A 25,021-nucleotide genomic window follows, 5' to 3' on the forward strand; every position below is an offset into this window, starting at 1 on the left:
AGAATGGAATTTTGATCTAAGACACCACTTGCTGGGATAATTTCGAAATATTTCATTTCCTTTCTACTTGTTATTGTTTTTTCTTATTTTCTTTCAGTTTTCCGCACAGTCTCGAGCAGCGGCACGTCTCTAATCCAAGTACCACTAGCCACGGAGTCGGAGGGTAAAAATTTGTCGTTCCATCTTTTACCCGCCAGAGGCAACGTTGCGGAGACATTAAAGGTAACTTTTAAAATTACCTCGAAGGTTCTCAAGACGCGCAGAAGATAATGATATAGCTTATTACGCAAGGAGCCTCGAGGAGTCTTTAGTTTCGACTAAAAACCTTGGCGCGTTGGAATTTACACTGCGTGGCTATCGTACTTAGATCAGCGCATAATAATTTCATACAAAGCACTTGTATAAGACTAGCTGAAAAATTATTGAACTTGTTTCGCAGATTGAGAACAAGAAACGCAAATCGTTGAAAATTATTGGAATAAAAATCTTCACGCGAAAATATATAAACTCCGAGTATCTGGGTAAAATGACACTATTCTGAAGGTGTGCAAGTATCCTTGTAGAATTCTGCTTTTTTCGATATTAACAATTCTAGTTACATCCCAAATTTCCATAAAATTAAATAACTTAAGCTGTACAGTAACGAAACATTCTGATCACGGATTATATTTATATCCACGCTATCTTAATTGGTGTGGGACTGCAGCTGGGATGGTGATCACCATTTTGTGTTTTCGTTCAGAGCCATGGATGAATTATAACAGTATATGGACACTCGAGCTCTGAACGGTGAGACAAATTCTTTTTATTCGCGATTTATTTGCAGCTGATATATCTGCTTTTGATACATGCATCGCTATAGTTTATGCACAATAAACCTACTGAACTGTTGATTGATATACGATGTTGATTTTGCTTTGTGAATGACTCATTCAATTGCAACCGCGGTTTAATATCGTCCACGTGGGAAAACCTGTTGTGGCAGTTTCCAGTTCACCGGACTGTGTTTTGCGTATTTTTGAAATATCATATGTATTTGGTTACTTGAATACTAAAAATACACAGTCAAACTATTTCACCCGTTTTTCCACTCCTCTCAAAAAGACGGACGCTCCGTTTTTAACACTCGAGAACCCCACACCGCGAGTCAATTAAAATACCCGATTAGATAACAAATGTTAATGAACCGAAGGGCTGATATCCGAGCAATAAAAATTTTACGGAAATCGGAGATAACGTCAGTCTAAAGTTTCGGCCTCGTAAAGGGTTATCACTATCAGAGAGCTAATTCCACTGATAAATCCATTTTCAAATCGCATAAATTACTTCCCCGATATGACAAACGTATAATCACAATCCAACTCTCGCCAGTATCTGAAAATTACTCGGTACTCTCCAGAAACAGTCTCAAAATTCGGTAAGACTTGGGTCGAATAGCAAAAATATTAAATGAAAAGCAAAAAAACGAGAACAAATAATAGAATAACTGCGTAAATTATGTATTATTATGAGTTTGCGTTGTGATGGGATATTGACAAGAGAAAAATTTTTTTAGACTAAAGTTAATTGGATAGATATATTTGTTATCAGTTCTCTTCCATCATTTCGGGCTAATTTCTTTTCAGATCGTAGCTCGGTATTTCATTAACTTTGCAGGGCCAAGCTTTCTGCCAAACAAAAAGAGATCTGAAAGCCCGTAAAGCCCGGAGGAGGGGAAGGGGGAGGGACCGTAAAGAGCGAATCTTCCGAGAAATATTTTTCGGCTGTGGCGACGCGAAAACACCTCTCCAGAATTTCTTAATGCTTCAGTTACCGTAAATTCCCGTCCTATCTCTCGCCCCCTCCCCCTCCCTTTCGCCTTTCCATCCCCCCATCGGCCCTTCTCTTCTCTCTTTCCAAGGCAATTAAAACGGAGACACAGTTCGGTCGTTAGAGCACGAGGAAAAATTCGAGCCAAAAATCTGAACTTTATCTTACGAGATTCTTTAAACCAGACTGCAAAACGTGCGGAAATAATTAAATATTAGCTCGAGACAAGAAGTAGTTTCCCCTGTGCTTAAAGATGTATGAAGAGTAGATGAAAAATATCTAAGGAATGACTTTTTATTTCAGCATGGGAAGTGTGATTTTCGAACGATTTATTTATATAATATTTATAAAATATTAAAGTAAATTGTTAAAACGGATAAATTTTTTTAGTTTAAGGTGAAAATATCTGTTTTATTATGATCGTGTGGTGAAATTGCTGGTTGAATTTGACAGGAGTTTTTACAGCTGGCGGTGATGATAGGATAGTGTGACGACGCCGCGGTTCAGTTTAGGGTGCGAGATTCGTCTCGAGAGTAAAAGGACAGTAAAATCTTGATGATCGATTTAACGACGATTGAAGAACGACGAATCGTTTGGTATCCGCGGCCGCTCACCCCCCTCCCCCGGAGTCTCAAGAATCTCCAAAAGCATTCGGGCGACGCCCCGCGAACGATAAATCGGAAATACTGCTGCCGGAACGGTCATTTCTTCACAGTTAGAAGAAATAAATTTACCTCGACTGAGAAAATGCACGGGAACACCCCCAGCGAGCGACAAAGAAGCGCGACGCGCACTTTAGACTTTTTTCAGATCTGCAGACAATATCGTTCCTGCGTTTGAACTGCAAGTACGTACTTGAACGACGACTGATGCTTCCCTTTCCACACGTGGGGTGTACACGTTTCGTGCTTCTGCTAGTACACTGGCGATTTTTCCATCCCTCGAAACGTGCAATGTTCTTCAGTTTATCGCAACAACTTCACCGACTGTGGGAAGGAAGACTTAAGAGTTTCTTATCCGTTGTCGGGTGTTGGGAGGGGGGGAAAAACCTAGTTTAACCAAGTTATTTTCTTAATCTATCCTTTATTATAGTTATTGAGAGAAATGACAATCTTTACATGTATAATTGTTCTCTTTCTATAATAAATGAATAAAAATTTTATGGATCTTCATTTTTCTAATCCGCATATATACAATATGTACAATGTACATATACATATACTTACACGACGTGTGCCGTGAAAAGCGTGTCGTCCACGCATACGCGGTGTGGGGATCTGCATTGCCCTCGACAAATCATGCCCACCGTAGAAATCACCCCCCAGTCCCGAACCCCGGGTGTTCATAGCCGAGCCCAGATTATACGAGATCGCGTCGCGGCGCCATAGAGTACAGTTCACGGTGTGTGCGGATGTGCAGAGAAGGGTGGGCGGACATTACGTATGTACATACCTACCGACTGTCCTACGGTCAATGGACCCGTTGCGTCACGGGCAGCCCCTAATTAATTACATTGGTTTTGTTCCCCGCAGGCTTCGCGCAGTCCGCGAGGAGGAAAAGGGGTGGCCCAGGGTATTAGTTCTAGCGGTTTGGTAGCCGGGCGACAACCCTGGCAGAGCTGCGAGGACTTTACTTTTCGATAGAACTCGCGCAGGACCTGCGAGGGGACGAGGACGAGGCAAAGTGAGATAGAATCGGCACCTGCATGTATACAAGGTGGGTATGTAGGTGATACTTTGCCCTCTGATACCATTGTTATTTCAGCCAACCCTCTCAATTCCATTCGAGAAGGTGGTGGAAACCGCGGCAGAGATTCTCTTATGTTTTATCGCGCGTATTTTCCAATCGATTTGCGGGACTGTAAGGAAAGAATTTTCATCCCCCCGCGAATGATCGTCGCATATGGAATAAGGTATACATCTAGAGATGTGTCTTGACTTATTGTTTTCCTGCTTGTACGGACGCGACTTGCATCTAGATTTCTACGAAGAATTGTAAAAACGCAGAGTTCGTACGATACTTGGAATCTCAGTTCTCTGACTTTTCCAGATATTTCAGGCTGTGATAGTAGGATTTTTCCTTTCAAAGTAACCTTTCAAAAAATATGCCGCTGATTAATGACAATTTCTTCAGGCATTAATACTAATACCTTCGATATAATCTGGTAACTATTTTACTACCTGACTATCAATTTACAAACAACATTCTGCGATTTTCCATAAGAAAAAAATTAAAGAAAGTTTGGTAATAAGTAATATACATAGAATGTGTGAAGTCGTGCGACGAAACAAAATATTAAATGCAATTTCTTATTTTAATATCGATAGTAACTTTCTATAAAAACTCGAAATTCCAGTCTTATTTTCGAAATCCCCTAACTTTTCCCTGAGATTTCCCGGTTTCCCAGGTTTTCCCAATGCGTACGAACCCTGAAACTATTCCCAAGTCCTAGCGTGAATCTTTATTTAAAAAATTCATCAGCAGCTTCTTTCGACATATTCTTTTGTTATAAAACTATTTCATCGATTAAAAATTGAATTAAATTATACAATCGTATAAACCGATAACAAAATACTTTGTTGTATGTGCGGTTGGTAACGAAAGTGTAATCTTCTGTAATGAAAGTGCTGGGATGAAAAATAATGAAAAATTTAAATTAAATGAAATAGCATGTAAATGAATAATATTTGGTAAAATATATATACCGCGATGAAACGACAACTTTTACCTTGTTAAACTTTTTTTTTGGTTCACTCGCGCGAAACACTCTCCCTCTTTTTATCAACAGAAATTGTTTTTACTGGTCCAAGTTAAATATTATCACAATCCAACTTTGTTGAACAGATAAAATTACGTAACCCCTTCGAGGATAAACACCTGCCTTGCACATAAACCGTTTCACAAAATCAAAGAAAGTAGATGGATATACGTATACGTGTACCTGGTTAAATTAAAAGATCATTCCACACGTTGCCAGATTCGTTCATGGCGATTTCATTGAATTCGTATAAATTAGCTTCGTTCATTGAATTAACAATGTAAGCTGTATTTCGATCAATTACCTAAATTTAAAATACGGATAACAAGAAAAAATATGATATCGCGGTTGATTCGGGATTTAATATTAAATTTCTGTACAGACGAGATATTTTTTACATCCGGTAGAGAGTATAATTGGACCGCCGAGTAAGGCATAAAATATTTTGTCGAGTCGAATAAAATTTTCTCCTTCCAAGCACAGCAAACAAAGTGGACGAGGAGAAACGGGAAAAAAGAAAGATTTCCTCTGCAATTTATTATTATTTACAATCGATGCATCCTGCACAAGATTCTGACTGACGTTATGCAGACGCTTACGTATCGTGTATGTATATTATATACGTTATATGTATTATATAGCGACATAGCTGTCTGATATTCGAATAGATGCTGAACAGGCTGAGAAGAAGAGATGAGGAATGAAAGGTGAAAAGTAAGGAGAGTATAAGGTACCGGGACAGTATTCGCGAAGAGAAAGCAGTACACGGCTAAATCTCGAGTTTTATATCAGAGGAGAATGAGGCCAGCTTATTGTCTCAGAAAGTTCTCTCGACGATGAAGAAAGATGGAAATAACAAATATGTATAACATCGAGAGCCGACTGTTCCGAATCCTCTATTTCTATAAGATAAAATACCGATTCCTACGTGCGTACACACAAATACAATGTCTGTTGAATTTGCCAAATTTGGCAATTAAATATGGCGAAAGAAATGTTTTTTTGATAACGACATTTGGTTCAACGAAATTGCGATCTGAATAATAATTTGTGTTGTTTTTTTTTTATTCTTGTATGTGCGTGTGTACATGTGTATGATGATAAAAAAATTTCTTGCACCCTTCTTGCATTACTTCTTATTCTATCGAAAATCTAACCGTTTTCGATCGTTTGAAACCAGGCTTGAACGAAGCCTTTGTTAAATCGAAATCATGTGTGAAAAAAAGGGAAGTAAAATAGTAATAAGCAAGAGCGAGTTTAGGATGAGAAGGAGAAGGGTACGTATGGGTACCCGGGCATCAGACAAGAAGATGGAAATAGTTTGTGGATCCCACGTAATTTCGCAATTGCTTAATCCCCAAGAACTTTGGCCAAAGTAAACATAGTTAAGTTGGGGGTTCTGCCTGCCTCCCACTCTCACTCCTCCCCCCCCCCTCGCGCCTCCTACCGGGCGTTGTGCACACAGATCACGGGTACTTTTCCTTCTCTTCCGGATAAATTCCGGGAAAAGAAAGAGCCGGTTGCACCTGCAGACCGAGAGTAGTTTCTCTCGACGTTTGTTCACAACATGCCGGACGCAAATCACACTTGTGTAATTGCGATGCCTCAACTTAAACTTTTCAAAGGCTACCTGCGCTGTTATCTCGCGAAACTCAAAGCAGCCCCTAAATTCGTACATGCTTTGATTTTCTTCAGTTTCGCAGAAAGAAACTGTCCTCAAGTTGAAAATTGACAAATGAAGGAAAATCTGTACGGTATTATATCGTATGTGCAGATTTTGTCATATTCGCGAAATTTTAAAAGCATGTAAAGATATTTCAACGGAATTGAGAAACATATTTTTTAAGACCTAACTGAAAATATCTCGTTTTTGAAAAATATACGGAGTAATGCATCTTTCTCTGAGTTTAGTTAAACTTTTATAATGAAACATGTCAGATCACCCAACGATAAATTGAAAACACGATGCATTCAACACATTACAAAATAATATGAACGTAACTCATAATTTTCCTTGATAATAATTTCTATATCTATATTGAATAAAATCTAAAGAAGCGATAAAAATCATTAATACAGCGCAATTGATGTGTCAATATTACGATAATCAAAAATCCAAAATTTATTATCAAAAAAGAAAAAGTGTAAGGCATAATATATCCTATGAAACCAAAGGCACTACATAGGTTACAGCTCGAAGATTCGACTAAGGGTTGAAAGAATTTTGGAGAAGTGAGTTTTCAACGCGTCGACGTCGAGGGTTTCAGGCGTCTTCGTGAATTGAGGAACGGCTGTATCAAAGTTGGCGCGATCACGACCCCGTGCACAAGTAGGCATAAAGTATGCACGAAATCGCGCCCCATATTCTGTCTGAAGTTGGAGGAGAGCGCCGCAAAGCCCAAACGAATTCTTCGAGGTCTGAAAACCGAGCCTGGGGGATGCCGACGTTTTCGTTAGGAGGCTTATCGCAAATGCCAGGAAAAGTTTCACACCGCACGCCGAGGCAAAACTGTCCATACGAATACCTGTGTGCGTATATACTATATATATATAAATATATACATATTTTGTAACGTTGTAAAGCACACTATATATCAAGATGCGAAAAAGGGTGGCGAATCGATCTGACACCTGATATATGTACCTGCAAGTGAAAATGATATTTTCTCCCTTCCCAAAGAGAAAAGTGCGAGATATTTTTTAAATTGTCAGCCAAGTTTTTTCTGTTTGTTTGTTTTTTTTTTGTTTTTTTTTTTGATGATAGTGAGACGTTACAAAAACACTGTACGATTTTCTCTGAGGAATGAACGCGTAACTAACATGGAAGGTTATACGTCAAGTTTCGTAACAAACAATTTAACAACGCCAATCCCCCCGCCGGAGATGCAGGGGCGAGATGGGGTTGAGCCGCAGGGAAGAATGGCTTACATGAGCCTTGGAAATTTTGTACGGCAACTTGTGTACTTTTAGGAGTTACAAGCTGCAAACACAGTCTGCCGAGTATGTAAGCAATGAATTTATCGATAGCAGCTAATTTTTTTGACGACAATATTTGGGGTTTTATCCTGAGAAATAATTACATCGTTTTATGCAGATTACGTATTTTCGACGAAAAAAACCTGCAGCTCGAAGATAACAATGTTAATGAAAATATCCCCTGTTTCGTAGGGTAAACGATTCTTTTCCGAGAAGTTGGCACCCCTAAGAAATGAACGTCAATCAATTTGGAACACGCAGCGAAACCCACGGGATCCTGATCGAGAAATGAACAATCGCTTATTATCATAACATTGGAATAATTATACCTGAAAAAGTGAAGTAGGTGTTTCCAGAAAGTATTTCGTAGATGATAAAACTGAAATTAATTACCCGCGAACCCTTGAAAAGGATATAAGAAAATGGCGTAAATAATCTTTACCCTGTAGTTTTCCCTGAAATTTCAGTATTTTCCCCAACGGAGGCAGAAACTCTGTAACATATTCGAAGTGTTTTGAATAAAGCAGTAAAGCTTTTGGATCAGCCTATAATCGAAGAGACTTTCGTCCTTTCTTCACGACTTGCAGGGTGAGCTGATAGGGTCCTTTTATTTTAACAACGACTAACGGCCTATATGTGAAACCCCCTGCGATTCCCTTCTTCCTTTCCATTTCCTTTTTTTTCCTCTCTCCCTCTATTTCCGTCTCGTTTCTTGGCAGAGCGTGGCAGGCCGCAGGGAGGCGACGAAGGTGTCTTCCTATCGTAAATAAGCGCCTTCCCACCCCCACGTATCGACTTCGGAGGGTCGGTTTTAACGCGAGCCAAATATTACCGGGCACGAAGTTCGCGACATAAGCAGCACCGCAATTCCCAACTCAGGCAACCTCGATTCCTTCACCAAATTTCACTCACAGACACACGCATGGACACAGCGATGCTACACACGTTTTCGTGCATGCTCGTCTACGTAGGTATAGCCTGGGCAGGGTCGGTATCCTGCAGGAAGCTCCCGCAAGGAGCCGAGAGGAGAGCCAAAGAGGAAACGCCACGACGCGGTTGCTTCTGCCTCGTCTGCAGCAAGGGGAATACCCTCAACGTCAGCAAATATGTTTTATGGAAGGCGTCGCGGCGCCTATAAGCCATAAGTATATGCCTCCAATTTCAGGCTTCCGGGCCATTATACCGACGTGAGAATCGCCTCGCATAAATAATTTAATAACCGTTATGTTGTACATAAGCAAATAAATATATAAATATATAAATATATATATATATATATATATATATATATATATATATATATGTATTGCATTATATGCATTACATGTATAGAGCAATAATTTATTATTATACCCTATATCATCACTGTATAATACATCGACCCGCAAAGTTTATCGTTGAGTAATATTATTTATTGTGTAATATGCGTCAAGTATTTCTGAAAAATATCGGCATTAATTACATGCGCGTAATTGAGAATATAATAGACAAAAGGCAATAAATTACTGCTGAAATGAGACTGATTTGTGTTTTTTTTCTCGTGAAAATTTAAATTCCAATCGTGATAGTAGCTCGTATGTAAACACCTGCGCGAAATTCAGGAAAATCCTTGGCAGTCCTTTTCTGACTCCTGATACAGCCTATAAAATAGTATAAAAGAACGTCGTCGGTAGGTACTTGACAATATCGAATCGAGTGGAAGATTTTCCGGAATACTCGTGTATGTACATACATATGTGTAATATCGATGGATCCTTTCCTTTTGGGAAAGGTTTGATATTTCTTGCGCGCGTAGCTATTTGCGAGTCAGTCGTGTGTTTTTTTTCTTCATATTTTCCTCCTCGTTCGGCTATCTCGGCAAAGCTCGAGACTCGAGTCTCGTATTCGAAATGCCTACGAAGACGAGAGAAGTCGTCGTTGGCAGGGCTCAGCAATAAATCGACCCAAAGTTCGCCAGCAGTGATAATTTTTGTCGGAGTGCGTCAGTGGCAGACCCTCGCCTCAGCTCTCGTACCTATCATTCCTTTTCCGTCAAATTTGTCACCGCCAGAAGAGCAGACAAGGAGAGAGCCAAATAGCCAAAGAGTGAAAGAGCCAAAGTGCTCAAGAGAGAAGCTGCTGATGTCGCAATGAGATCGCCGGAAGGACAGATAGAGAGAAGAGGGCGAAGAAAAAGGAGAAGCTTACATCGATAGAACGGACGCTCGAGTACTGTATACATCTAGATGGATCGAGCCAAACAGTTTTCGAGTAAAACTTTTTTTATGCATATTTTTTTTGTTACAGAATTCAATAATTTGCATCGACAGAAATATCGATCCGCATAACAAACTTCTGCTTGGAAATTTAACCGTGATTGAATGGTCTGGTGAATGATGCCAAAAAGAAAAGTTACAATTTATACAGAGAGTCATATTACATCGAACAGACGGGGGAAGCAATATGCGTGAAGAATTGAAAGACAAAAGTTTAATGGTTGTAAGTTATTGAATGACCCCCCCCCCCCCTCCCCCCTGCCCCCGGGCATCCCGAACCTTCTTCCAACTCGGGTACGGAGGTCAGAGAAGTAATTAAGAAAGTTAGCTGTACAGCTTTCGCTCATTTTCATAATCACCACGATAATGGTATAAATTAACAGTTAGCGTAAATCAGGGATGTTTTTAAGTGGCTCGCCCGACACCGCCGACTCCAATATAATGTTCCTCGCACTTGGCACGCGTGCCTCTAATTCTCGATTCCAAATAGTGAGCTTTTTAATTTCAAAATTCCATATGCATGTGGGAAGAATAGAGAGAATTTGACCGCGGTGAGAGACGAACTCTGATGTAATATATTATATTAATCTACGTTTTATGCACACGACTTGATTTTTGAGAGGCAAAGCACGCGGCGGTTCGTCGCCGAATGTGCCTATTTACTCCTGAGGCAGTCTGGGCGACGTCGTGTTCCTGAATCTACAACCGCGACATGTAAGACGAGGAATCCCCTCGTCCTCTTTGATTAGGAATACGCAGCCGAGCTCCTTCGTCTCCGGCTCAGACGGAATTCCATGGTAGTCTTAGACTTGCGAATTCGAAGCCGCCTAACGAATAACAAGATTAATTAGGACCCTCGCAAATGAGGACGAGGTCTTCGCTCCGCAAACACAACCGACGTTGCTGTAAGGTGGGTTACATGCGGGGGCAGTTATTCGTATACCTCGAGGTGTGCGAGGCACTTTCTTCTCTTTGCTGGTTTGTTACACCACGACGAATTTCGGTGGAAATCTACGGATGTAAAATACGGTGGATGGAACATTTCCACTCACCTCAATCGACTTTTAAGACTAACGCCTACTTTTCGCTCTCTTTCTTTTACAAAGTCATGTTATAAAAAATCTAATTAGATTTTCAGTTTTTTCCGTCAAATCGTAATCATCATTCTGATTCAGCTACGAAATATTCTTTCGGTTATTGATGACAGATACGTGGATAGAGAGATGTGCAGGTATAAAGAGAGAGGATGAAGATGAAAGGGTATAAAAGAAGTATATACAGTATACGGGGAAAAGTGTTATTCCAGCCGCGATCTCGAGAGTAGTCCCTCTAAAATATTTTCCTGATAGGGGAAGGGATAATATATGTGCCGATATATCCTGATTGGAATCTTCGTAGTGATTCACCTACAGCGAAGCCCCCCACCTCGCCGTATCGAGGACGCGTATGTGTACCAACCAGCCAACGGAGCCCCGCCTTTCCCTCTTTTCCGTCCTCCCCCTCGGCCCCTCGCGCAAAACCGGGAGCATGTAATATATACCGGCGTATTCGCGAATCCGAGATAACCCGCGAGGCTATAACCTATCCCATTTCCAAGCGTGAACGATAATTCTACGAAAATACCTGCGCCGCACCCCGTCGCCGTTTGTACGAGTATATGAGCGAATCGGTAAGCGAGCACTTTGCGTATCTTCGTATAGGTGGGTAGAAGGGTTACACACTTGCCTGAGTGAAAGGTGACGAGAATCGCGAGAGTGCACCATACCTAATTCGAATCTTGTGTATATGTAGAGGGAAAAGACAGAATGCGTACACTCCGTCACATTTTGATCGCGAGATTGTTTTTCTTTTTTCATCAACGTTCCGAAAAAAAGGCGCTTGAACCGTTGGTGAAATCACCCTTAATTATTATTCACAGTCAAGTATTATAGTTCCCCTAGGATTTTTGGGATTACTGACTACGAATTTGAAATCAGTTTTTGAACATTCAAAATGGCTGATCTAATATGGAGGAGAAAAGTTTGAAAAATTAATTAAATTAAGACATTTCGAAGGGAATTGATGTCATAATACTTTTAATAAGATGTAATAAATAAAATTTCAAACGGCAGTGTTAATTAAAAGAAAAAAAGGTCAATGTAAAAAAATCCAGTACCTAATTACATCAAAGATCCTATGAACTTGGAGCTATCAGTAGACTTATATATGTATACCGGAACGATTCATTCGTTCAGAGCAATCTATCTGAACCCATGAGCAAAGATAAAGACGCACCTAAGCTCAAGTTTGGTCTCCTTTCGGTTTCGTTCTATATATTCATACCATATATAAGGTATACCTACGGGGGAATTGGGCTGAATCGTAATGCGAGCCACGGTAGAAACGGCGAAAGGGAATTGAACGAAGAAAATCGAGGTTAAGAGGAGAGAAACGGCCGCATGGGAAGTTTGGTACAGGGGGTAGAGCAAAGCGACTCGAGTAGGAATCCAAAACAGGAATAAAACAGGTATAGGGCGGGAGGGTTTAAAGCGGCGTAAAAAATGGCTGCTCTGGATTAAGAGGATTTGGCGGAGCCGTTATCAGGCAGAACGACGACCGGCCCTCCAGCTCCTCTTCGCGGCGTAGGTAGTATACCTCACCTACCTCTACGTTCGTATAGTTGTTCGCCGTCGTTCGTTTCGCTCGCGGCTGCTGCTGCAACCCTCGCAGGCATAAATCATTGACGGCGGGAGGGGTGGAGGGGGGCAAATGAGAGTAAGAGCCGAAGCGTAGAGGGAGAGAGAGGGTGGGAGGAAAGGGTCCCGTGCTACCAGCAAATGTATTTACGCCTATTGATGCATGACCCTAAATATATAGGCGTATGTATCACCCTTTGCGACAGCTCAGAAATAAAGTGAACCCCGAAGAAAAAATACCGGGCGCGCATTGCGCTTCGACTCCAGATCATTTGACGTGGTAATTTTTTATTCATTTTTATTTTTTCTTGAAATTAAATAATAATTGGATGTAAAAAACGAAAATTGGTGCATCGAAACACACTTTTTACCTGTAATCTCTTGTCTCTCTGCATATAACTTAGACTATTTCATACAGACTAATGATCTATGCTCGGAACATGATGATAACTAGAACTAAAAGCGAAAATATAGTCAAACGACGTGCCATTTATGCATATTGTAATCAATCATCGATTGGAGCAAACTGAAAATAATCACAATGTTATAGATACTCGTTTACTTTTAATTATACTCGAATCAGTCAACAATCGCATCAAGCCCGACTAGTAATTAACTGAAGCCTGCCTATTTCATCATCTAACTGATACAGCTTTTCAAAGAGAAGAAGAGGGATAAATAAAATTTTCATGAGAAACAAATTTTGGATGTAAAATTAATAATTAATTGAATTCGTAGAAAATTTCGGCCTCGCGCATGTAATATCCTTTTGTTAGAAATCGTTACATACGGATAGATGTATGGGGCACATTCGTGTAGCTGAATAATTTCCGTGGTTTCGGTACGTGGAAAATGGAGAGAGTCGTAATACTAGGAAAAGATGAAGGTAGTTGATGAGAGTAAAAAGTAAGCTCTAATCTCCGAGGGCGCGGAAAACTTTTTAATTAACCAAACTAAGCACGTTACGTACCTCGGCGGGTGTTGCCGGCTCTTTTTGTGGCCGTCACAACGCCCCTTTTTCACCATAACGATGCTAGCTAAGTGCAAATTTTCATTTCAGCTACCTCCGGGATAAAGAAGAAGGTAAAAAATGTCCCAAAATGAAGAAAACAACCGAATGAACGAGACTTATGCTCACCTAGCCACTGTAGCGTTGCAGGACGGATAAAGATTACAGGACATATACAAACAATAAAATATACACGTGGGACTCGCCAATCAATATCAAAGTTTTTACCGAGAAATTCTTTAAATGAATTTATAAACAATTCAATATAAATATAAAAAATGTTCTGGTAAACTTATTCTTCGTTGAATTTAAATATCAATTTTTAAAAATATAATTCGTAAGAATATTCGGAAGAGCGGATTACAAATATTATCGGATCACAATAAATCATGTTTTCCCCCCAGCAAAACCTTCGTTAAATGCTTCAAAAGAATTTGCAGAGCAAAAAAAAAATATTTCGTAGTACTGACTTCAAGCTTTGAAATATTTTGCAGTAAAAATATTTCGATTCTTGTGTTCTCGATATTTCCTCTCGAACCGTACAATTTCGGGAAGCAGGCATTATTTAACTCGAATAAGACTTATAGACAGATTTATAAAGAGAGCTTTAAGGACAGAATGCAATGAGCTCATCTGTGAGTGAACTTGATTTTCGTCAATGCCTAATAATGACGGTCTGCTGGCTGAATTTTTACAGGGGTTACAGAATACCAGGCGCTTTCATTTTTCGGAGTTCTGCGATCATTAAAAGAAAATTCCACTCACCTGAAGACTTGGATGACAGCCGAGCTCCAGCAACGTTCGTACGACACCCGCATGACCCTTATTTACCGCTATGTGAAGTGCAGTTTGACGCCGTTTATTGCGAGCATTAAGATCGGCTCCTGCTCCGGCCAGCAATGCCATTACACCGGGCTCATCGCCAAAAGCTGCGTGATGAACTGCCCTGTCTCCATCTTTATCCTAAAATGACGATACATTGAATACATGCCGTTAAAACGGTGAAACGAACGATGGATCGAGATGGAATCAGTTATAGCGGTATTTGGAAAATGTTCAATCTCTTCCAACCATTTGAATGGTTCACATTAGAATCACTTCGAGTTTAATATCAGTAATACCTCAATTTCTACGTCTGCTTTATAACGCAGAAGAATTTTGATGACTTCTAGGTGACCATTCTGGCTAGCAGCTTGAAGTGCAGTATGACCAGCAAAGACGCCATTGACGTCTGCTTCAGGTCGCTTCAAACTTTCTTCGCATTTGGCAGCATCCCCATTCGCAGCAGTTTTTACCAATTCTTCATTAACGTCACCGGAGACATGGGATTCAAACAATTTTTTAAGAAGTGCGGATAAACGTTCTAGAAATAACAAGGAAATGAATGAAATAGGTATAAAAGACCTATTATGAAGTGATAGCATTATTTTATAAATTGTGAGTGACTCTAGACGCAATGAGAATTGTTTTTTTTTTTTCACTGTGGAAACTCACCTCCGCTGGTATTTCCGGGTACACAACCATCGCTACTGGCTACTTTGGTAACCGCTTGAGGATTGTATGTCCAAGAAGTACTGCACACATCAACTTTAAGGTCTCCATCGTGATATATTTGCTGTACCCGTCCAACTTTTCCAAGTGTCTGCAAAATCATGGCAATGACTTTGTTAGCCGTCACAGACAATGATTACAAGTACAGTAGATACCAAAGTTGAGCTAAGAATTCTCTCCAATTATTTTATAATTAGAACGACATATGAATTAAATGAAAAATTTTGACTCTCCAATTTTTTATACTGATCAAGAAACCAACTCATTTGAATAACTCAGCATTATTTCAAGTATTATATCGAAAAATTACAAAGATGGATGGATTAAAATTCGGATCGTCAATAAATTGTAGAATGCAGTCAAACTTTTTACATATCATAATGACTTGAAAGCCTTACCGGGACCATAGCTTCAGCCCATTCGCCATGTCCACTTTGAAGGAGTTTGATTTTCTCCAAATCATTAGAAATTTGCACTAAATCTCCGACTGCAAAGGTCTGATTATCAGTACTTGAGCTAGTAGCAGACGCAGAAATCTGTACTTTGGTTAAAACTGCAGGATTGAATGTCCATCGATTTCCGCTCGGGTACGATACGACAATGTCGTGATCTTCATCTATTCCGACGACAGTTCCGGTCGTCCCTAAACATTCAAACATTCCATCTGTCCAACCACCATGACCATGCTGCAGGGATTGCACTATTTCCAACTCCAAGTCAACGTTCACCTGAAGAATGAGAGAAAAAAGAAAAAATTATATTAAAACACATCAATGCAGTAAACAAACTTGAAGTATACCTATATTCATTCATTCAATTTCAAAACATAGGGGACTATATATTTCATTTTGTATTCCACAGTTCTATGCGTACGAATGTCAAAATTAGATAATACCGAAAAATCGACCAATAAATATTATTCAGTGTATCACAATTAATTTGTTCATTGTTTTTTATGTATTAATTTTGATACTGTTTGTTGAAAAAATAATTAAATAAATTACTTGATCTCCAATTTGAAGACCATGTGGACCTGTGCGACCAGGAGCCTGTTCACCCAAAAGTGGTAGATGATCCCTGTACACCGTTTGTCCTTTCGCATCATTCACCACTTTCAGATCAGCCTAAAGTCGAAAAAAATTGGGAGATTCAGTAGAGTTTTCAAGTTAATTACTTTCCACACCCATGTGGAATTTTAGGCTCATTTTCGTGTAACATGAAACGTTTGAAGAAATTGACATTAATCGGTATAAGTGTGAACCAACCATTCCCTCAAATCCGACACGGTAAAGATTTTTAGCTCCATTATCCCAGACAACATAGGCGGCCGATCTAGGACTAGCTGCAGACCAATCCTGCATTTCCGCAACTTTGCCTCTGCGACCATTACCACCATCCTGATCTTCCCATTGCCAGTCGACACCTCTTACAACTCTGGCACCAGGGAAAATTCCACGAATTGCAATCTAAGATGGTCAAACAATTATAACACGTTAGGATTATTAGTCATAACTACTTAGTTCACACTGAAAATATGCTACCAAGTCACAATGTCTTTATCAGTAGCGAGCAGGGGATATTTGCTTGACTTCAGTTTGCAATCATTTTACTCTACAACTACACAGGATATTTGTCAGCTATTAATTCACCTTTTTACTCTTTCGTCTCGGCTCCAACAAGACTCTCTCACTGCCTGGGGTGGCAATTCGATAAAACCTATGCCTCAGGTGATGTTTATCTCCATGATAACAAATGGAGCATAAATCGTAGTTACCGCACTCGGCACATTTCCATCTGATGCCAAAAATAGGCTGTTGGCGACAGGTGTCACACATAGTGCCATCATGCTTGACGCCTGTTGGAGCTGAATCTAGTATACGTAGATCAAACGCTCCTGAGCATCGATAATTTGCTGCAGTTCCGTTATCCCAAACGACAACAACTTCCTCCGGAGATTCAAAATTACGAACAGTTCCAACGTGGCCTTCGCCGCCATCCTAAGGGTAGAAAAAAATTATTTTCAGAACTTTAATACCAGATATTCGAATCTACAGTGATTGACACACACACACGTCGTAGTTCAGAACTAAGTAACGTTAAATCGGTTGTTAAAACAGTTTGCAAGAATACAAAACGGATAAAATTATGAAGTATTCGATGAAATTATAATAAACAAATATCAGGAATTGCTGAGGAAGAAATAATTGTAAAATACGGTACGAGGTAGTGGGTTAACCTAACCTGTTTCCCCCATTTCCATTCCGGACCACGAATGACTCTGGCACCAACTCCTTCCATCATAAATCGCGTTGTGCGAGTCCCGGTACTCGCACCAGCCTCCATTTTTCACTGACAAATTGATTAACGATAGTTTTCTAAATGCAATAGTTATTTTTCACGAATCTTCGAGGAATTCTACCGCCATCTTGGACTAATGTCAAAACAACGACACCAATTCAACGGGACAACTTCACAGAATCAGAAACCTAACGCCATGGAAGGAACTAGACGTTCAGTGACCGCAGCGCTCTCGCGGCTGAAAATCGAAGCTTCATTCCATACTGCCGCATACCAAGAGCATACCTTACTGACCGAGCAAACTGACCCTTTTTCTTCCTATATTAAATAAACAAAAGAAGGAAAGGATTCAAATTTAAACGATGCATCGCTCTTTCGTAGCGAAATTCAGGAAAAATACTCACCAAGTATTTTCACAAAAATGATCCCAGGGGTAACCGAGTCTTTCATTCTTCCGTTAGCGAATGAAGTCAAACTCTTGAGATCTGTAATTCGAAATTAATGTTACAATTCTCTGAAAATCAAGCCTGAATTATGTGATGTGAAAATGCACAGCACCATTTACTGTTATTTAAAAAATATTTAAATAAGTCTGTTTACTCCGCAGTTGGCCTAATTGACAGAGGCAAACACAATTAGTTTTATGTGTCAAGTCTAAATAACTTTACAATTTTCCTGATATAAGTATGTCATTATTGACACTTTTACACATTTTATCTTCAGTTTAACATCAACACGTATCATATGGAATCCAGTATCCTTGAAACTTTGTGTATCTGAATTTACTCATACGACAGAGGTGACACTCTTCACGTGATTTTCATGTTATAAAAACGAATTTTCTCCACTATAATTTCACAGGCCATGAATGATTTGAAATAAATTAAATATTGATTATTATGTTAAATTATTACCCCTACAGAACATGGGAGGATTATATAATCAAACAGGATTTTGAGTAGAAAGTAAGCCTGACACTTGATTTTGCTTGGCTACCTGATTTTGAGTAAAAAAACATTCAATGAAGAATAGAAAAAATTTCAGAAAAAAGTTTACAAACCCGTATAAGAATGGCCGTAATGCTGTACGTCTTCTATTTTCATAAACGTTTCTGTTATAATGTTTCGTGCATTCTTCTGTCTCCTTGCGACTGAATTTTTACCACAGATGAAACGGTATTGAACAAAATAAGTGAAAAAATTTCATCATGATTATTGAGCTCATTTTGTATTTTGCAGACCATACAATTACCAACCAAGTAATACCAAAATATATTCAAAATAATTCTAAAAATGTAATTACATACCTATTCAAATCGAAACCAAGCAAAAATTAAACTACACGGCAGCAATGACGCAGAAATATGTATATATCTATACTCTACGATACATTATTGTTTGAAAAATATCGTTACAAACTATAATAGTGTAAAAATTCCTTTTCATGTGAGAGCACACTGCTTGTAATTACCCTGTTGCTTAGCTAATGCTTGTGTTGATGCCGCAGTCATCAATTAAAACAAATTATTACCGACGTAAGTTTACGTAGTTAAAAGTTATGATCGAGTAAACAGAAATGAATTGCTCGATACATTTCCTTCGCCGATATCGAACGCAGTCGTTGGACAGATTTGAAACAATTGAATTGTTAGGAAGTATAGGGAGTTTCATCTATGATTTTAATGACCGTATTTGTTTGTTGGTTGCACTGGTGCAAAACAAAAGGAATGCACAAATAGCTATTTTCAAGCCGCTCACCGCGCCTCCATTCAGTTCCAATTTCTGCGAGATAGGACGACATGAGTGATTGCAAAGATTGAAATAAGAATTGTGTACTCGAATAATCCGATGAAAATGCAAGGCTTTGCGTGCTCAAGTTTCGACCTGTGTGGTGCTAGTATTTTATACAATGTTAGGACTAAATGTGCGCGCAATGACGACCAATTTTGATCTTAGTTTACATATCTCCGACGTAATCGCAACTCATTTGTGACTCGGCTGTCCCTACCGCCCGTCCCAGGGCAATAATCCACTCGAGGAGCGTATCTCACCGCCTTCTCGCCCCGCCTACTCATCCTAACCATAAATTTCGCGTTTCTTGAAATTATTTTTCAGTTTGTGTGGAATGGCAACAGCCTTAAAGAAGAATCATTCCCGTCGAAGGCTCGCCGCTCTCACATTTCTCTCTAACATATCCCTCGACGGTAGTCACAGGGATACAAAGCTCGCTATCCTAACGCGGAACTCAGTCTTCCATCGCAGGACACTGAGCGACACTCACCATGACCATGGAAACAATATCCATCAAAACGACCTTGAAACATCGGCGTATGAGGGTATCGATGGCTTATCCATAGAGCCGTTGATGGTTGCTCGCAAAGTAAATCCTGTGACAAATTCTCCGCCGGTTCGTAAAGTTCATGAGCAGCACTCTTTTAGCTCGGACTCTGAGGGCCCTTTAACTCCGGCCAAACTTCCTACTGCGGCATTTGTAGACCAGGAGCGAGTAGCAACTTTTGTTCATATGCCACCTGGGATTCATGGTCCTTTTAGAGATCGGTAAGAAAATTCAACAACAAGTTCAACACGTAGTTTCACTTTTTTCTTCTTTAATTATTTTGAAGTCTGAGTGGTTCCAATAAATCCAAGACCAACTGTTCATACAATTCATTTGGACGTGCAAATATTGTTACATAATAATTGTAAAAAGTTCCGACTACACAGAGACAATAACAAAGCAGTCAATGTGTTGCGCAATTGTTTTTCAACCGAGACATACAGTCTGTTATCATCAGAGAACGCTAATTAACCAACATTTGATGTTTATCACTAAGCATTCAATCTCTGTGAACTTTAAAAGTTCTTATCATAATTGCTCGGAGAGAGATAATGCTCTCAGCACCCGTTGAATTGGATTAATTTGATCTGGGTCATTAAAATCTATGCGAGCTTGGCAACGATTGTTCGTTTATTATTCAATTCTATGAATAGCAATTTTATTCGTGTATAATGAAATAATTCACCAATTTTTGAGAAGCTTAGACATACATTACAGCATGGCCTCATGCCAATCTGTATTTCTATGGAGCAAGATCTTATTTTTAGATGACCTTTCCACATTTTCATGTTAAATGACCTATTTTGTATTAATGATAGGCAAGAGACGTAACTTTATTTATTTCACTTATATTTGGAGTAGTCAATACATCTGAAATAACACCACTGTGTAAAGAACATTGAAAAAAAAGATCAACCTTCAAACGGATTCATAACATTCGTATACATGTCGGAATCCAAAACACGAAATGTATGTCATATTTGTTTAGCTTACTATTCAATGTTGAATTAATAATTTATTCAATTACCTTCCAGTACTGAAACAGCAAGTAGTGAATATTCACTTCCCGAAAGACGTATTGGATCCTTTCAACACAGAAAGAGAATCATTCATCAAACTTCAACACTTTCAGAGGATATTAAGCATCATCACAATAGTAGCAGCGAAAGTATCGGCTCTCTACGTTCGAAGTCTATATCACAGTCATCTAGATCAAAATCAAAAGCAATCAATAATGTCTTATCTAACTGTTCCAACAATAACATCATACCTGAAGTCACAAAAGAGCTACGCATGATGCAGCGACCTTTTATTGGCCATAAATTTGGAGACGATCGACTCATCTTGGTGTCTACTAAGAGGGTCCCATTCCTTGTTTTCTCTGCCCTTCCGTACAACAAAGGATCACGTACTGGCTGGTGAGCAAAATTTGTGAGAGCTTTTAACACAAAGTACATATATTTCCCCTGGAATATATCTATGGTCCTGCACACTTTATAGGTCTGAACTTCGAAAAGATCCTGGGCGTAGAAGAAACACTTCAGGTCCAAGACCCCTTTCTGCTATCAATGATACATTAGACCCATTTGGTCTGTTAGGTATCGAGCGGGGCAAAGATGGCCAGGTATGTATGAGTCTTATCAGTGTCATAGACTTTAATGTTCAATTTTTATTCCTTCAATAATCGAGAAACAGCAGTATTCAATATAACTGATTTTTTTTCTCTCAGGAGATATCTTACGGACAACTTCTGATACCATCAAGGCAGTTTTTAAAGGATCGCAAGGGGTATGGAAATGATAGCGAGGCCATAGAGCTTATGCACACAGTTCCAGCTAAGCACAATGTGGCGGCAAGGTATGACTAGAGAAGGAAAAAATCTCCAGCTTGCATACACCCAAAAATGCTTCTTCATGTTTGTTTTCAATTTGATCCTGTTTTGCTTGACTTTGTTCTTGTCAAAGATAAGAAAAGAAATTAATGAGCTTCTTGTATTGAGCAATAAAATAGTGAGTGATTGGTAGAAAACCGCCACATTACTTTCATCATCTAGCAACACTTTCATTTGTTCTTCAGCCGTAGCTTCAATATTTTCGTCATTTTAAATGAGTTTATGAAGTGATCATCATTTCGTTCATGCTCACTTCATCCAACATATGAACGTCAAAGCCTTCTTTGCCAATGTCGAACGACTGACAATGAGGAGGGGCGGGGGGGAGGTACGTGTTAAATTCCAATAACCGGATCTGACTTCTATATAGATGCCAATATCTAAGTTTCGGTCTCAATCAAAGCGTGATCTGATTGTACGTTCTCTATCATCAATCTTGTTACAGGACACAAACTATAGCTTGGAACGTGGACTGTAAACAATGGTAAAACTTCAAAATACTAAGCATCACGAGTAGACGATTTGTATTGTAGGATAACTTTTCTTATACTCTCAATTTCGAATAACTAACCCTGGAAAGCGATATTTTGAAATCTATAACCCATATTATTAATCTTCCTTGTGCAATTTTACAAACTTATCCTTCAATATCAAAGATTTTATAAATCTCACTCCCATCTTTCCGCATTTGAAATACGAATTAAAAGAAATTTTGTCATTCAAAAATGTGTAGTTGAAATTCATAATGTAATATTTTTCGAAGTAAAAGCTCATATAATAATATTAATAGTAAATACACAGCGTCATTTACAATCACACTTATGTATTGGGCACTAACCATGCAGCTATTGGTATTTGTTCAGAGCCAATACAACGAATTAGGAGAATGGTGATCAATTTAAATAAGTCACAAGTCAAATAATCAGCATTAGAAAAGCAACTAGACAAGACTTTCGATTTTTACATTCTGCATATCACCTAATAAGACAAGATAATTTAATTTTTATATATGTTTATGTATAAAATCAAACTTTCATGCTTCCATACTATCTTTAATTTGTGCTTTCTTGCAAAAATGCGCTTTGTGATGAATTGCCTTGAGTCGTGTATCTTGTAAATCGCATGATGAATTCTTACTATTCTTTGCATAATTTTGTCAAAACTGAATCCAAAGGTACATAGTTTTCCTGTTTATTTACTTCAGTGCTGCATAGTACTTGGAGAGTGTTTGCTTTCTCCTATTATAATTAGATATCATCGTCTTATGGTCTCCAAGAAATGAATCTATGTCTAAAGATGTAAAAAAAAATTTCATAGGGATTATCATTTGTTTTTACACAGATGGAGAAGACATTGGTTTATTTGTGAAAATCAACTTTCCAATCCTTGCTCCCAAGTTTATTCCCTGTACCCAATCTCTACCACGTAAAATATTAAGTTAGCTTGGGTAAGTAGCTTATAACCACTGATAGCCCTGTTCTTGCAAAAAATAACACTAATTTCTTACCTATGCTACAGTTATCCAAGATACCGAATAATTTCTGAAAATTAATGTGAAGTTGATTGCAATCAGTGTTCACGAAATATAATTATCACCTTATTTACATCTTACAATTATATCTTATATCTTCTGATTGATTTAATATTGGAAATAAGGGAGCTCTACTACAAATTTTCGTACAAAGCATAATTCAAATCAATTCATCCAGGTTTTATGTTTCAGGTGCTTATCGTATGATACAGCTATACATCGACCGTCACACATTATTCCTGCGTCACCCCCGCTATCTTACAATGCAGATACAAAAGGTAAAAACATAAAATGAAAGTTGCAACATTAAATTTATGCAAACTATCAAAATTATTCAAATTATTGCCTGGCTACAAATTGTTTTCAATTCCAGCTTATGAATGGGAGGATATGCCATACAATCCAAATTTGTTAGACGACCCAGAGTTAATCGCAGGCAAACATCGCACGCTACTTACATTTACGTCATACATGGTAAATATTTGCATTGGTAGATTGTTCGTCAGATTCAGAATTGCTGGCAATTAAAATAAATATTAACTACCTAATTGTACTTTGTGTATTTAATTTTTGCAGACATCAGTGATAGATTATGTTAGACCATCTGATCTTAAAAAAGAACTCAACGACAAGTTTAGAGAAAAGTTCCCTCACATACCGTTAACATTGAGTAAACTCAGAAGGTAAGACCACTATATGGGTATTTTATAACACAATAATTTTGATAACAAAATACTTGAATAAACTCATAAAATATTTTTTACTTCCATTCATGTTTGATTTTTAGTTTAAAACGTGAGATGAGGAAGATATGCAAGCTCGAATATGGTCTTGATTTACTGACTGTAGCTACAGCATATGTATACTTTGAGAAACTGATTCTTCGCAACGTTGTGACTAAGCAAACAAGAAAACTCTGCGCTGGAGCCTGTCTACTGCTTGCAGCAAAGCTCAATGACGTGAAGGGTGATGTTTTGAAGTCTTTAATCGAGGTACTACGTTAGTCTATACGTAACTGAACAGTTGCGTTTATTGAACCCTAATTCCTAGAGATAAGATGGCAGCTGAGTTTAAGCTCACATGTTAGGTGATAACTAGGCATTGAAGATTTATAACTGCTTGTATGTACATTGTTTTTTTTCCACAGAGAATAGAAAGTGTTTTCCGTTTGAATCGCAAGGAACTGATAACGTCGGAGTTTGCTGTACTAGTGGCATTAGAATTTGGTTTGCATTTGCCTACGTGGGAGGTTTTCCCACATTATCAGCGCCTCATGTATGAGTCCTGACCTTCCCCTATACCATTGGTATTAGTACACCGGGCACGAACATTTTCTTCGTCAAACTAAACAGAGCTTTAACAACAATGCATTTTGCGAATTTTCTAAATTTTTGAAAATAATTATAAGTAGAAAATTCAAGAAGAGATCAAACTATGCCCCAAACAAATAAGCATAGAATGATAATCCGAGAAGTGGGTTTAACTTAAATCCGGTGCTAAGTAAGTAAAGTAGCTCTTTACTCTTTGTATACTATATAACATTTAAATCTTAATCTTCTGCATTTTAGCTAAGGCTAATTGTATGAACAACTCGCAAGTTCAACTTACCTTGCTTTGTCCCCAATCTTACATGAGAGTTCATTTAAATTTCTTTATTATTCATATTACTACGATGAAAGTACATGCTTACAGATGTGCGATGGGTAACACTTTGAGTACCAACAAATTATATTATCAAAAAGAAAAAACAGAGTACTTATTTCTGGAATGATGCATATACTGTTTAGTCAATAACTTTATACTCAGTATGTAATATACATAGTCTGAAGGTCTAGGTACTTGGAAATTGAATAGTTTTATATATATAAAAAAAAAAAATTCATTGGATATTACCTTTATAAAAAAATTGAATGTGTAACACATTGAGAATT

General features: G+C 38.5%; 2 protein-coding genes across 4 annotated transcripts in view; one reads left to right on the forward strand and one right to left on the reverse strand.

Moving 5' to 3' along the window:
* Positions 1 to 17,493, reverse strand: part of LOC124406022 (E3 ubiquitin-protein ligase MIB1) — a 240,064-nt gene extending 222,571 nt beyond the window's left edge. For all 3 annotated transcript variants that reach the window (XM_046881331.1, XM_046881330.1, XM_046881328.1), the window contains exons 1-8: positions 17,275 to 17,493; positions 16,683 to 17,030; positions 16,299 to 16,499; positions 16,038 to 16,157; positions 15,432 to 15,761; positions 14,977 to 15,124; positions 14,604 to 14,845; positions 14,248 to 14,445 (exon numbers count right to left, since the gene is read on the reverse strand). In XM_046881331.1, the coding sequence (XP_046737287.1) occupies positions 14,248 to 14,445; positions 14,604 to 14,845; positions 14,977 to 15,124; positions 15,432 to 15,761; positions 16,038 to 16,157; positions 16,299 to 16,499; positions 16,683 to 17,030; positions 17,275 to 17,376 (1,689 nt within the window). In that variant the 5' untranslated portion in view covers positions 17,377 to 17,493. The remainder of the gene's footprint in view (positions 1 to 14,247; positions 14,446 to 14,603; positions 14,846 to 14,976; positions 15,125 to 15,431; positions 15,762 to 16,037; positions 16,158 to 16,298; positions 16,500 to 16,682; positions 17,031 to 17,274) is intronic.
* A 1,502-nt stretch (positions 17,494 to 18,995) lies between these two features.
* On the forward strand, positions 18,996 to 24,976 carry LOC124405068 (CDK5 and ABL1 enzyme substrate 2). The gene is made up of 10 exons (XM_046879652.1): positions 18,996 to 19,119; positions 19,446 to 19,889; positions 20,703 to 21,086; positions 21,169 to 21,292; positions 21,398 to 21,525; positions 23,283 to 23,368; positions 23,464 to 23,564; positions 23,667 to 23,773; positions 23,878 to 24,082; positions 24,238 to 24,976. The coding sequence occupies exons 2-10, from the start codon at positions 19,456 to 19,458 to the stop codon at positions 24,376 to 24,378; spliced, it is 1,710 nt and encodes a 569-aa protein (XP_046735608.1). The 5' UTR covers positions 18,996 to 19,119; positions 19,446 to 19,455; the 3' UTR covers positions 24,379 to 24,976.
* The last annotated feature ends 45 nt before the right edge of the window (positions 24,977 to 25,021 follow it).

Source organism: Diprion similis, chromosome 4, assembly GCF_021155765.1.
Source record: "Diprion similis isolate iyDipSimi1 chromosome 4, iyDipSimi1.1, whole genome shotgun sequence".
Classification (NCBI taxonomy): Eukaryota; Metazoa; Arthropoda; class Insecta; order Hymenoptera; family Diprionidae; genus Diprion; species Diprion similis.

Excerpts from the sequence above, each read along its gene's own strand:
- LOC124405068 (XM_046879652.1), top strand. The coding sequence starts at position 19,456 with ATGGCAACAGCCTTAAAGAAGAATCATTCCCGTCGAAGGCTCGCCGCT. Across the intron at positions 19,890-20,702 it reads CATGGTCCTTTTAGAGATCG|TACTGAAACAGCAAGTAGTG; the intron begins GTAAGAAAATTC and ends ATTACCTTCCAG. Across the intron at positions 23,369-23,463 it reads TTACAATGCAGATACAAAAG|CTTATGAATGGGAGGATATG; the intron begins GTAAAAACATAA and ends TTTCAATTCCAG.